The 14,291-nt window shown below is 43.3% G+C and overlaps 1 protein-coding gene across 1 annotated transcript; it reads left to right on the forward strand.

The window, feature by feature from the left end:
• The first annotated feature begins 3,109 nt into the window (after positions 1-3,109).
• On the forward strand, positions 3,110-10,983 carry ankrd33ab (ankyrin repeat domain 33Ab). The gene is made up of 5 exons (XM_024377926.2): positions 3,110-3,369; positions 6,348-6,702; positions 6,931-7,060; positions 8,116-8,256; positions 9,888-10,983. The coding sequence occupies exons 2-5, from the start codon at positions 6,424-6,426 to the stop codon at positions 10,697-10,699; spliced, it is 1,362 nt and encodes a 453-aa protein (XP_024233694.1). The 5' UTR covers positions 3,110-3,369; positions 6,348-6,423; the 3' UTR covers positions 10,700-10,983.
• The last annotated feature ends 3,308 nt before the right edge of the window (positions 10,984-14,291 follow it).

Genomic DNA, 14,291 nt, shown 5'->3' on the forward strand with positions numbered 1-14,291 from the left:
TGCACATGAAGCTCATCACTAAGCTACGGACTCTGGGACTAAACACCTCCCTCTGCAACTGGATCCTGGACTTCCTGACGGGCCGCCCCCAGGTGGTAAGAGTAGGCAACAACACATCTGCCACACTGAAATAAATAATATGACATAATGATTGGCACAACTCAAAATAATGGGGCCCCACAGGGGTGTGTACTTAGTCCCCTCCTGTATTCCCTGTTCACCCACGATTGCGTGGCCAAACACGACTCCAACACCATCATTAAGTTTGCTAACGGTACAACAGTGGTAGGCCTGATCACCGACAACGATGAGACGGCCTATAGGGAGGAGGTCAGAGAACTGGCAGTGTGGTGCCAGGACAACAACCTCTCCATCAACGTGAGCAAGACAAAGGAGCTGATCGTGGACTACAGGAAAAGGCGGGCCGAACAGGCCCCCATTAACATCGACAGGGCTGTAGTGGAGCGGGTTGAGAGTTCCTTGGTGTCCACATCACCAACGAACTATCATGGTCCAAACATACCAAGACAGTCGTGAAGAGGGCACAACAAAACCTTTTCCCCCTTAGAAGACTGAAAAGATTTGGCATGGGACCCCAAGCATAGCCATGGGACCCCAAGCATAGCCATAAAGCAGGCATAGTAAGCATATCAAATCAAAATCAAATCAAATGTATTTATATAGCCCTTCGTACATAGGCTGATATCTCAAAGTGCTGTACAGAAACCCAGCCTAAAACCCCAAACAGCAAGCAATGCAGGTGTAGAAGCACGGTGGCTAGGAAAAACTCCCTAGAAAGTCCAAAACCTAGGAAGAAACCTAGAGAGGAACCAGGCTATGAGGGATTGCCAGTCTTCTTCTGGCTGTGCCGGGTGGAGATTATAACAGAACATGGCCAAGATGTTCAAATGTTCATAAATGACCAGCATGGTCGAATAACAATAAGGCAGAACAGTTGAAACTGGAGCAGCAGCACGGCCAGGTGGACTGGGGACAGCAAGGAGTCATCATGTCAGGTAGTCCTGGGGCATGGTCCTAGGGCTCAGGTCCTCCGAGAGAGAGAAAGAAAGAGAGAATTAGAGAATTCACACAGGACACCGAATAGGACAGGAGAAGTACTCCAGATATAACAAACTGACCCTAGCCCCCCGACACATAAACTACTGCAGCATAAATACTGGAGGCTGAGACAGGAGGGGTCAGGAGACACTGTGGCCCCATCCGAGGACACCCCCGGACAGGGCCAAACAGGAAGGATATAACCCCACCCACTTTCCCAAAGCACAGCCCCCACACCACTGAATATCCCTTTGAGCATGGCGAAGTTATTAATTCAGCTTTGGAGGGTGTATCAATAGGGGCAAATCCAACACAACACATCACTGAGTACCACAGACACAGCTGATTCAAATAACCAACTCATCATCAAGCTTTGATTATTTGAATCAGCTGTGTAGTGCTGATTCAGACGCTATGGCAAAAACCAAAATATGCACCCAGTGGGGGCACCAGGACCGAGTTTGGGAAACACTGCTTTACAGTACACAACTAGACTAAGAGAGAGAATTAGCTGCTGTTTCTAACTGTTTGGGAAACACTGCTGTAAAGGGACCAGAGTGCTGTATTGTTTTTAGCTCAGCAGTAGCGCCACTCTGTGGTAACTCTATACTGTTCCACTTGTCTGCAAAATCAAACCGACAGACCTGAAGATCCTGGTGGAAATGAAACGATTATGGGAAAAGTGTTAGGTGGATGAGAGTGCCATAAATTGAAATATTTTACACATGTAATATATCAAATCAAATGATATATATTTGTCACATGCCCCAAATACAACAGGTGTAGTAGACCTTACAGTGAAATGCTTACTTACAAGCCCTTAACCAACAATGTAGTTTTAAGAAAATATCAACAACAACAAAAAGTAAGCGATAAGAATAAGAAATAATATACAAGCCACTAGCCTCTGAAGGTTCTCTGTACATAAACTTGGACTCCCCCTGTCAGTACTGGTAAAAATTGTTATGAGATTTGATAGTTAGTCCTAGAAAACAATTTGGCTCCACTGGCATAAACTGCTTTTAGTGAAGCACCATTGTTGCTCATTGCTCTCTGTCTGTTCGAGTGAAAGAGGTGTTGTGAGTGAATGGGAAAAATGTATTTGGTTCTTTAAAATAAAAATACAAAAATCGGGCTACTTCACATTTTGTATCCATGCCATGTGTCCCTATACTAGTACTTTAGTCAAGCCTTATCCCGGGTCAAGACCATCCCATTGGTGGGTTTTAACAAACTGCAGTGTGTAACAAGGCTGTGTCCCACAGTAAACTCTGACCAGACAGGACCATGTGTAGTTGGATGGAATGAGAAGGTGGAGCGAGTCAATCTGCCAGACATGTGGGACGTCAGAGAAAATAAAGAACAGACAAAAAAATATTACGACTGAGGCATCATGGGAAAGGTTGTTGATCAGACTTTGATATTCATATTTACCTTCTCCTTCCTGGCTTCCCTTACAGTCCTGTCTTCAACTCCACTGGACTGGTCAGTCTGTTCTGACTGCAACCTTTACACACTCCTCTGTAAACACATTTGTGTAGTTTTTAAGCTTCACAAACCATGAATGATACATCAGAACAGTGTCCAAACTAGGGAGCCACGGGATGGTGAGGTAAGTATGACTGTAAGATAAATAACTCTCGCTGGTCAGGAGGACAACACAAGGGTGTGTTGGTTTGAGGGGAACTTTGGCACCACAGTCATACCTGACTCCTTCAAAAATGATGTCCAATAAGGGAACGGATTAACTGAATGTAAACAATTGGGGAAAACCTTACATGACACTTGTGAGTACACTACATAATTTGCTAACACTGTGTTACAGTAGCTCAGAGAGGACAATATAATGGGAAAAGGGACAGTCAGTTAGTTTTAACGCATAGGTCTCAATGCATTTGTGGTTTGCAGAGAGATGGAAATGGCCACAGTCAATAATCCCCTCCTGAAATCCTCAGTAATTAGGATGAGGTGAGAGAGCATGTGGCTGACTCAAGACACATGATGTCTATGTTAAGACTCCTCCTCTGATCCTCATGTCATCAGGCAAACTGTGGGATGGTCAAGGGAAATGCACTGGCGTAGACGGGCCTGTGTGGGAGACCTGGATGCACCTGTCACTCACTGTAAGGACACAGGAGAAGAGGTGGACGAGGAAGTGGCTGCTGTAACTTCACACGGTTGTTTGGTGGCGTATCATATATATACACCTGGATACCTTAAGACAGAAAATACAGAGAATACATTTTTTGAGCGTTTTGAACATTATCTTCTCAAAAGAGGCAGTGTGAAGAAACCTGTAGGATTTTGTAGGTAAGTGCATTCCTCAAGGGTGTGTTTTTAAAGATTTTCGAGTAGAAACAGTTTCTACTAGAGACAGTTTTGAAGATTTAATTGTAGATGATGTGTTATTTATAATGATATGGCCTCCTAGAAATGTACATTCTCTAGTTAACGATAATTGAACAGACCACAAGAAGTTGTTGACTGTTTGCTGTCATTGAGTGGCAATGCTTCAAGACACTCGACTGCATTTCAGTCTCTGCTGCGGACATCAAAGACAATGCAAAACACATCTGATATTATATATTTTTTGTTGCAAATAGAGTGTCTTTAATCTTGCATAAAAGGATTTGGGACCCCAGGGACTCTGAAACACCTGTCTCCCTGGGTGACAGGGAGACATGTCCTCAGTGAGCCTCTATCAATCTGTTGGTTTCTCAACCCTCCATTTGTTCTTTAACAGTTTGGCATGATATGGGGTCACTGGGGTTGCTGAAACACTTGCACTAATGTGATTGGCTCAACTGAACCTCTAGTGTGAGGATACATGTATCGAATCAACTCAAACTTTATTTGGCACATGCGATGGCAAGTGTAGACTTTACCGTGAAATGCTGACTTACAAGCCCTTAACCAACAGTGCAGTTCAAGAAGAAGAAAATATTTACCAAGTAGGCTAAAATAAAAAGTAATAATAAAAAGTAAAACAACAAGAATAACAATAAGGAGGCTATATACAGGGGGCACCGGTACTGAGTCAGTGTGCAGGGGTACAGGCTAGTTGAGGTAATCTGTACATGTAGGTGGGGGCGAAGTTACTATGCATAGGTAGCAAACAAACAGCAAGTAGCAGCAGTGTACAAGAGGGGGGGTGTCAATGTAAATTGTCCGGTGGCGATTTTTATGAATTCTTTAGCGGTCTAATGGCTTGGGGGTAGAAGCTGTTGAGGAGCCTTTTGGTCCTACACTTGGCACTCCGGTACCACTTGTCGTGCGGAAGCAGAAAAAACAGTCTATGGGTGACTGGAGTCTATGACAATTTTATGGGCTTTCCCCTGACACTGCCTATTATATAGATCCTGGATGGCAGGAAGCTTGGCCCCAGTGATGTACTGGGCCGTTCGCACTACCCTCTGTAGCGCCTTACGGTCAGATGCTGAACAGTTGCCATACCAGGCAGTGATTCAACCGGTCAGGATGCTCTCCATGGTGCAGCTGTAGAACCTTTGAGGATCTGGGTGCCCATGCCAAATCTTTTCAGCCTCCTGAGGGGGAAAAGGTTTTGTCATGCCCTTTTCACGACTGTCTTTGTATGTTTGGACCATGATAGTTCGTTGGTGATGTGGACACCAAGGAACTTGAAACTCTCAACCCGCTCCACTACAGCCCCGTCGATGTTAATGGTGGCCTGTTCGGCCCTCCTTTTCCTGTAGTCCAGATCAGCTCCTTTGTCTTGCTCACATTGAGGGAGAGGTTGTTGTCCTGGCACCACACTGCCAGTTCTCTGACCTCCTCCCTGATCACCGACAACGTCTCATCGCTGTCTGTGATCAGGCCTACCACTGTTGTGTCGTCAGCAAACTCAATGATGGTGTTGGAGTCGTGTTTGGCCACGCAGTCATGGGTGAACAGGGAATAAAGGAGGGAACTAAGTACACACCCCTGAGGGACCCCAGTGTTAAGGATCAGCTTGGCAGACGTGTTTAGTTTAGGTGTTTAGTCCCAGAATCCTTGATGAGCTTCGTGGGCACTATGGTGTTGAACACTGAGCTGTAGTCGATGAACAGCATTCTCACATAGGTGTTTGTTTTGTCCAGGTGAGAAAGGGAAGTGTGGAGTGCGATTGAGATTGCGTCGTCTGTTGGTCTGTTGGGGCAGTATGTGAATTGGAGTGGGTCTAGGGTGTCCGGGAGGATGCTGTTGATGTGAGGCATCTGTAACGCTTTATGCATCAGTAATAGGTATATACAAAAACTCAACATCTCTGAGGCTTATCCTCTTAAGAGAAAAACAACAGGAGTAGTTTCAGTGGCCAGGATGACAGAAATGCCTCATACAGGTGTGGCTGGATTTAAAGCCCAAACACGAGCGGCTGAAGTCCCACGTGTGACTCAGGTTATTCTTAATGTGATGTTGCCTGATTTAGCATTGTGTTCAGAAGGGATTTCAGATGCTGATCCAGTTATTCAACACTGAAGGCACGTTGAGCATGCTCAGCCACGACCGTTCCGTTGCCATACACAGAGATTAAACAGGCAATCTGGGATTCAGACAACAACAAACCGGACATCCCGACACTTTCTTGGTTAACAGCTGAGCGATGGGGCTAGAGAAATGTAACCACTCTCAAAGAGATTAGCTATCATGATCCCTGACGGAGCCTTACGTTAAATTATCTTCAGTCAAACTGTCAATCATATCAGATATGTGTTGTTGATCTACAGATCCCTCTAAGAGCTCCTTGAATGGCTGTGTGGGTGTGCCCATAGAGATAGATCGAGGACTCTAGTGCACAAAAGCTTGTTTTAGCATGGGCAGTGACATCGAGCACTTTCACCATTTTGAAGTAATCAACTCAATGAGACTTCTTATGTGTTAAGGAAGGATCAAATAATTCCATACAGGTCATCAGGAGGGATCAGCCAATGAATTATACTCGTGAGGAAACATTCCATAACTGCAGGTGGCAGTAAATTGACAACCTTGGCTTTATACCTGTTCAAACACACTCTAGGTGGCAATATGCACTCTTTCAGTTTATTAACCAACTCATAGAAGTAGTAGAAGAAGAAAATTGACTACTTCAAAATGGTGTCTCACAGATGCCATAATGGGACAGATTCAATGTTGCGTCCTCTATCTATCTTTATGGGTGTGCCTCAACTTCAATGCTAACACAATGAACAAACTGGTCTAACCACTGGTTTAGTTCCCTAGATCTCTAGGTGTGGGCCCATGCCAGACTGTTTCAGTCTTTGACCTTTGACCTCTCTGGTTCTATTCCTCAGAGCTCCAGTTGGGATGTAGACTGAGGGTCCAGTTCCGTCTCTTCCACTCTGCTTTCGGGTCTCTCGAAGCCAACAGATGGCCACCGTGAAGAATTCTGTGTCCGAGGACCCCCTCCTAGGCAAAGGGCCTGACGAAGACGCCTCAGAGGTGTCTTTGTCAGAAAGTGAGTCGGATTCTGGGAGTGTCCTCTCAGATGACTCAGTGCTTCCAGACTACCAGCAGGAAGGTGGTTCACAGGGCACCGCCAACACGCTGTATGAGGCGTGTGCTCGGAACAACACCCTGGCACTCCGGAAGGTTCTGGAGAGAGGGGTTACCAAAGAGGAGGTCATGAAGGTGGACCACAATGGTTGGGTATGGGTCTCTTGTTATTTCACATTTGGGATGCCTTTTGGTGGTGTATGATCCAGCGTGTCGTGAGGGTTACTAGTTAAAATACCAGGAGCACCATGCCCTGTATATAGACACTGAATGCTTTCATTAAAGCCATGCAGAATTGGTTTTGGATTTAATTGCAGCCTTGAATCCGTTGCGGTGCGAGTTTTAAAAATATCATTCTAATTCTAATTATTCACCCAATAGACCGGTCTGATGGTGGCGTGCTATAAGGGTTTTTTGGAAATTGTGCAACATCTTCACCACTGTCCCTACCTGGACATAAATCACCAGGACAACGATGGCAACACTGCACTGATGATCGCTTCACAAGCAGGTTAGCCACTCTCACCAGACCTATTACGAAATACTACACAGTAAAACAAGCCTCACTAGCAAGATTTCTAGGTTGTGTCCCAAATGTCACCACCCTTTCTAGAGTACTATACTGAACAAAAATATGAACGCAACATGTAAAGTGTTGGGCCCATGTTTCATGAGCTGAAATAAAAGATCAGAGAAATGTTCTATACACACAAAAAGCTTATTTCTCTCAAATGTTTTGCACAGATGTGTTTACATCCCTGTTAGTGAGCATTTCTCCTTTGCCAAGATAATCCATCTACCTGACGGCATGATCATTACACAGGTGCACCTTGTGGGAGGGACAATAAAAAGGTCACTCTAAAATGCGCAATTTTGTCACGCAACACAATGCCACAGATGTCTCAAGTTTTGAGGGAGCCTGCAATTGGCATGTTGACTGCAGGAATGTACACAATAGTTGTTGCCAGAGAATTGAATGTACATTTCTCTACCACCGTCGTTTTAGAGAGTTTGGCAGTACGTCCTATCGGCCTCACAACCACAGACCACGTGTAACAATGCCAGCCCAGGACCTCCACATTTGGCTTCTTCACCTGTGGAACCGTCTGAGACCAGCCACTCTGACAGCTGATGAAACTGTGGGTTTGCACAACTAATTTCTGCACAAAATGTCAGAAACCGTCTCAGGGAAGCTCATCTGCATGCTCATTGTCCTCCCCAGAGTCTTGACCTGACAGCATTGTAACCGACTTCAGTGGGCAAATACTCACATTCTGACTCAGATACTCAGATACTGACTGGTTTTCTGATCCACGTCCCTACCTTCTTTTAAAAGATATCTGTGAGCAACAGATGCATATCTGTAATCCCAGTCATGTGAAATCCATAGATTAGGACCTGATGAATTTATTTGACTGATTTCCTTATAAGAACCGAAACTCAGTCAAATATTTGAAATTGTTACATATTGCATTTATATTTTTGTTCAGTTGTCACAGGCCTTTAATCTTTTCAATGGCATCTCATGATCTCCTAAACCCATTATCACCTTGTGTCCTTCTCCAGGTCACACCATTACAGTGACCTACATCCTCAACTACTACCCTGGAGCAGACACAGAGATCCGGGACTGCCGTGGCTTCACTGCACTCATCAAAGCTGCCATGCAGGGCCGAGACGATGTGGTGTCTTCCCTCGTCATGGCCGGTGTGTGAGAGGCCTCCTCCACTTCAACACTACTATACACCCTACTGTATACATGAGGGAATATCTTAGAAGTGTTTAGACAACTAAACAAATAGATGTTAGAAGTACAAAATTTTGATCTACCTACCTGTATTTACTGGGTATAAGCCTACATTATATGTTTGTGCATCATTCACAATGGCAAATAGCTCACATGTGTGTATTATCAGAGGCTCCTCAGTGTTCGTAGTAAATAGGGGCAGACTGGCCATCTGGCATTTCTGGCCAATGCCAGATGGGTTGGTCCATTTTTAGCCAAGTAGGCCTGTCTAACTTGGGTTTTTTGCTAAAAATGATAATTATCCTTCTAATATGGGTGCCTCAAGGGAAAAAATGAGCCGATGTGGTGGGCCTCGAGGAAAAAGATGGGCCGGTGGGGGCATCAAGGAAAAAATGGGCTGGTGTGTTATAGATGCCGGGGACGATTTCTGGTCCCAGTCCGCCCCTGGTAGTGACACACTACAGTTGATTGTGTCCACTGCCATCTATTAGGTCCCACTAGGTGAAGTAATTCAATTACTCCAGATTCCAAAGGGCAAACCTCTAAGCAGATTTGGAAAAAAGGACCAGAGAAGGAGAGAGGAGGAAGAGATAGTAGTACACATAGAATAATGGGATTACCCAATGCTTTGCTCCCCAGTCAGCAAATGTGCAATTATGGTCTTAATTAATTTCTGTTCCATTTGGGGCTTGGCATGAACATACTGATTGAAGGCCTAAGGTTATAGGAAGTATGTAGTAATGTAGTTGGGTTGGGATGGATGGATGTACCTGTGGTGTGTCTACCCATGTTTGAGGTCAGCTTTCCCTGGTTGATTGAATGTGTTATTGATGGCTGCCAGGTTTAAGGGATCAATTTGGGGACATCAACCTACCTTAATTCACTCTGCCATAATCTTTGATTCCTTCGTCTTGGTTGCCAGGGGATTATCCAGGGTTATTTAGCTATTTTGGCCTCTGCGGAAGATCAGTAGTATCCAACGGAGTCACAGTCTCTCAATGCCAGTTCACATTTATCAATACTCTGAAAGAGTTGAGGAAAACATGTTCAGCTAGCTGTAGCCTTCAAATCAAATCAAATGTATTTATATAGCCCTTCTTACATCAGCTGATATCTCAAAGTGCTGTACAGAAACCCAGCAAGCAATGCAGGTGTAGAAGCACGGTGGCTAGGAAAACTCCCTAGAAAGGCCAAAACCTAGGAAGAAACCTAGAGAAGAACCAGGCTATGAGGGGTGTCCAGTCCTCTTCTGGCTGTGCCGGGTGGAGATTATAACAGAATATGGCCAAGATGTTCAAATGTTCATGAATGACCAGCATGGTTAAATAATAATAATCACAGTAGTTGTCGAGGGTGCAACAGGTCAGCACCTCAGATGTAAATGTCAGTTGGCTTTTCATAGCCGATCATTGAGAGTATCTCTACCGCTCCTGCTGTCTCTAGAGAGTTGAAAACAGCAGGTCTGGGACAGGTAGCACGTCCAATGAACAGGTCAGGGTTATATGCAATGTAACATCAATGAAAGTGTTTCAATGGATAAATATTGTGGCCTGAAAGCAATTGTTTTCCTTCTCTGCTATTTCTCTCCCAGGTGCAGACCTAAATGCTGTAGACTCTACGAAGCAGAAGTGTGCGCGGGACTGGGCACTAAAGACAGGCCGCTACGAGACGTTGAACCGCCTCCGCCGCCTCAACCTGCGGCCTAGAGCTGAGCAGTTCGCTGAGAGCTACGTCCCCGAATGGCCAGAGCTGAAGGTGCTGGTGGCCAAGGCCATGGCCAACAAGAGTGCCAGCCAGAAGATCACCCAGCGCATCAAGTCCACCTTCGGCTTCAACTTTCCCCGAGATCCCCAGGAAAACGGGGTCTTGGACCACATGGTGCGTATCACCACCAGCATCCACAGCCCTCTAGTGGCCACCGGCTGCCGGCCCCTCTGCCCCACCAGCCCCCCTGAAGTGGGGAAGAGGCGCCTGGCCGTGCCAGAGCTGGCGAAGAAGCATTCAGAGAAGGAGCTGGGGGAGAGCTCTGTGTGCCACAGCAATAGCTCCGTATCCTCCATCATTCCCCACATCCACTCAGCCGAGACCATCGCCACGTCCTGCTGCGTGGACACAGAGCGCAGGGGCAGCATAATCTCTATAGCTTCCACCGGGGTGCGCACCTTCATCCCCAGGCACATGGCCCACAGGAACAGTGTGTTCCCCTCTGGCTGCATCCCAAAGATCCAGATAGTCAAGTCTGGAGAGCCCACGCCTAAGAAGGAGAAGAAGAGGAAGAGGCACAAGGGTCATCTGGAGCCGCCCATATGGAAGTACAAGGCAGAGAAGCAGGAGAAGAAGAAGGCAGAGAAAGAAAAAGAGAAAACCAAGAAGGAAAAGAAACAGAAGAAACAGAAGAAGTGAGGTGTCTAACAATGCCAATTTATTTTAATTCCGCCCAATATTTTTTTCCTAGAGTTACACTTAAAACGTTATGCCACGTTCACACTGTGAGCTTGACTGTATCTGAATTCTGAAGTACTGCTCAGTACTAGAAGGGCTGAACTCCAGATCATTTGGCCAACGCAGTAAAAGTTTTTCTTAAGGTCATATCATTCATACTGCTTTGTAAATATTTAGTTTTGTAAAAACTGTTTTAGAAACTTTCTTTGACTTTTAGGGGATGGATTAAACTATTATCCAGGGTATACCGATAATACAATGCTGTCTTTTTGTCTTGTTGGCATGGGTGTCAATGGAGAAATACGATTTTGCTGTATCTAAAACAAATGTACTACTCAGGGTTTACTGATTTACTATCACAAGGAACTTTCAACTGCCTTTGTCTCTTTCACTGTTGAAAGAGACCAGTCTTCCTAAATCATCATCCTAGATGGCAATTTCTCTTTACACATAGACCTACTGTATGTACAAGTTTATTGCGGAAAAGGATAGGCTTAGTCCCTTTCTGTAAATTCTCAGAAATTCAAGACTGACAAAAACACACGTATACTAGGCCTACACCTCAGGGATAACTTAAATCAAATCACAGTGCTAAAATGATCATTTTTGCAAATGTTTAAAGGCTTATGCAAGTGTGCAAAAATATTGCGTTTTGTTGAATGCTTATATAGAAATGAAGGCACTTTGGGTGGTGTTGCAGTTGGACATTTCTGCTGTCTGTATTTTTCCAAATTTGGATGCCATTTTCAAACAATAGCTATCTTACTACTGATATAATGAATTGATTTAGTTGATAAATGTGTTGGTCCTTTTATTTAGTAAATATTGTAAATAAACCATAGTGAGATGATGTGATTTTATGAAGAGATTTGATTATGTGCTGTTTACTGTGGTGCTGAAGATATTTTTAAGACAACTTGGGACAACTTAAAGGAAAACTCCAACCAAAAACTACCCTTTGGTAATTGTTTCATTAGTCCATTGTTGATATATTCCCAAAATGTTTTGCATGTCAGCAATCAAGTTTTCAAGATATGTAACTTCCAAACTACAAAATCTCAGTCTGAGATGGGGAACGAAGTTAAAGGTAATGGGAAGTTAGTTCTGGCCATACCATCATTAAGTATCTAAAAACAAATCTGATGGATGAGCCAGACATAAGCACGCGCTGGTGCAGAGTTGGCACCGTTTTATTTTTGTAGGTAAAAAAAAAACAGATTTCACTTAGCCTGCGCATTACCTCAAGCCTGCCAGCAGAGAGCGACCTTGTTTCTCTTTTTACATTCCTCATTGCTTTACTTGAGACTTCGTCTGTAAATACGATCAGGGTAAGAGGGCCTAAGTACAATAAGTGAATACAAAATACTTTGAAGATCAGACTGTAATACACAACACTAATGAAAAAATTATACATCAATCACATTGGCTCGTTGGATTCATAGTTCTCTACTAAGAACTCAAACCCTTACATTTCTATTTTTAAAGTCTTGCATTTCAGTCTCACACTCCTATTCATCAGCCATAGTGTGTCTTACAGTTGGTCAGTATGGGGTTGAAGGCAGTGTTTGCTCTCTACCCTTCGCTCTGTGTAGGCTATGTGTAGGCCTCCCACATAGAAACATAGTACAGTTTCCTATAGAATACTATAGTACTTACTATAGAATTCTATAGTATTCTGTAGTAAACTTTGATAAAATTTAGTATACTGTAGAATACTATACTACACTCTGTAATATCCCTTGATTATATGTAGTACTTGCTATATAGAATGTTGTAGTATACAGTATAATACTATTCTGCACACTGTAGTATCCCTCAATTCTGTAGTGCTTACAATATAATTTTGTAGTATACTACAGAATACTATACTACACACTGTATTATCCCTTGATCATGTATTGCTTACTTTAGAATGTTGTAGTATACTGGAGAATTCTATACTACACACTGTAGTATCCCTCGACGTGTAGTGCTTACTATATAATATTAGTATACTGGAGAATACTATTCTCCACATTGTAGTATCCCTAGATCATGTAGTGCATACTGTAGCATTTTACTCCAGTAAAGTCCACAAAAACACGAAAATGAATACTACAGTAGACTTCCGCAAAAACACTACAGTGAATACTATAGCATACTTCCGCAAAAACACTATAGTGAATACTATAGTATATAATTATAAAAATACTACAGTATTTAGAGCATAGTATAGTACAGTATTTTGTCTGGGGTATGGCTGTATATATCTGTACAGTATGTGTGGGATTCAGTGAAATTCAGAGAGATAATACCCCTTCAAAGACTCCGCCTGTCTGGTCAGTCTGGCAACTGGGAGTTGACGGGGGGCCAGGGGCATGCGCCACCATGATGTGCAGACCAATAACCCTATCAAGTTGGAGGACACACTATATTATGGTCTAGAGCTAGTTCAAAAGAGTTCAACCTATAAGCAAATACTTGAAAATGTAATTAGTCTATAGTAGGGTCAATAATCATGGATGACTGATTTAATTAAGTAAAGTTACAAACTTTATTTTCAGTAAATTGCTGCACTTTTCTTTCTTTGACTGCTGGACACACGGAGAGTTACAGAGTAAAAAAGAGCTTCCTTCTATTTAAAAAAAAACGAGAGAGCGATAAAGATCACGAGTGCTTCACTGTGTTTGTCATCTAGATGGTAATCGTATTTTAGGTTCCGAGAGGAATGTTGGGAGGATACATACAGCAAGACAGAGGTGCATTGCATTGAACACTATACTGTTCTTTATGACTGCATTAAATAGCGTAATACTGGATACTTTCTATGAAGTGAAAAACTATTTTTGAATGTGTGTGCAGCAATTGTGTGTGTGTGTGTGTGTGTGTGTGTGTGTGTGTGTGTGTGTGTGTGTGTGTGTGTGTGTGTGTGTGTGTGTGTGTGTGTGTCTGTGTCTGTGTTTGTTTCTGTGTGAAATAGATAGATAGATAGATAGATAGATAGATAGATAGATAGATAGATAGATAGATAGATAGATAGATAGATAGATAGATAGATAGATAGATAGATAGATAGATAGATAGATAGATAGATAGATAGATAGATAGATAGATAGATAGATAGATAGATAGATAGATAGATAGATAGATAGATAGATAGATAGATAGATAGATAGATAGATAGATAGATAGAATAAACTGGATAAAACTAGCATGGGTGACATACGTGTGCAGGGCCACACCCTCTTCTACTGTCAATGCATACATCAACTCAAGGTGGGGCTGAGTGGAAGGACAGTATGAGGTAACTCTGATGCCTCTACAATGTAACACAATACAATGAGAACAGACTAATTACTGTACTGCATCCAGCCTAAAGGCACATTTCGGTGTCTAGGAGGAAGGGATGTCTAGGAGGAAGGATGGATTTGGTTTCTGTGTCCCCTTTTCTAAATGTATAGTGTCAATGTCAATACACTCACACTGCTTATTTTTCAGAAGTTCAGTAGCATAGTCTGCTAAGGGATGTGGTATCTGTCTGACATCTAAAGCTCATTGTCTGCATTTCTACACA

This window comes from Oncorhynchus tshawytscha, linkage group LG02 (genome assembly GCF_018296145.1).
Source record: "Oncorhynchus tshawytscha isolate Ot180627B linkage group LG02, Otsh_v2.0, whole genome shotgun sequence".
NCBI classification, from domain to species: domain Eukaryota; kingdom Metazoa; phylum Chordata; class Actinopteri; order Salmoniformes; family Salmonidae; genus Oncorhynchus; species Oncorhynchus tshawytscha.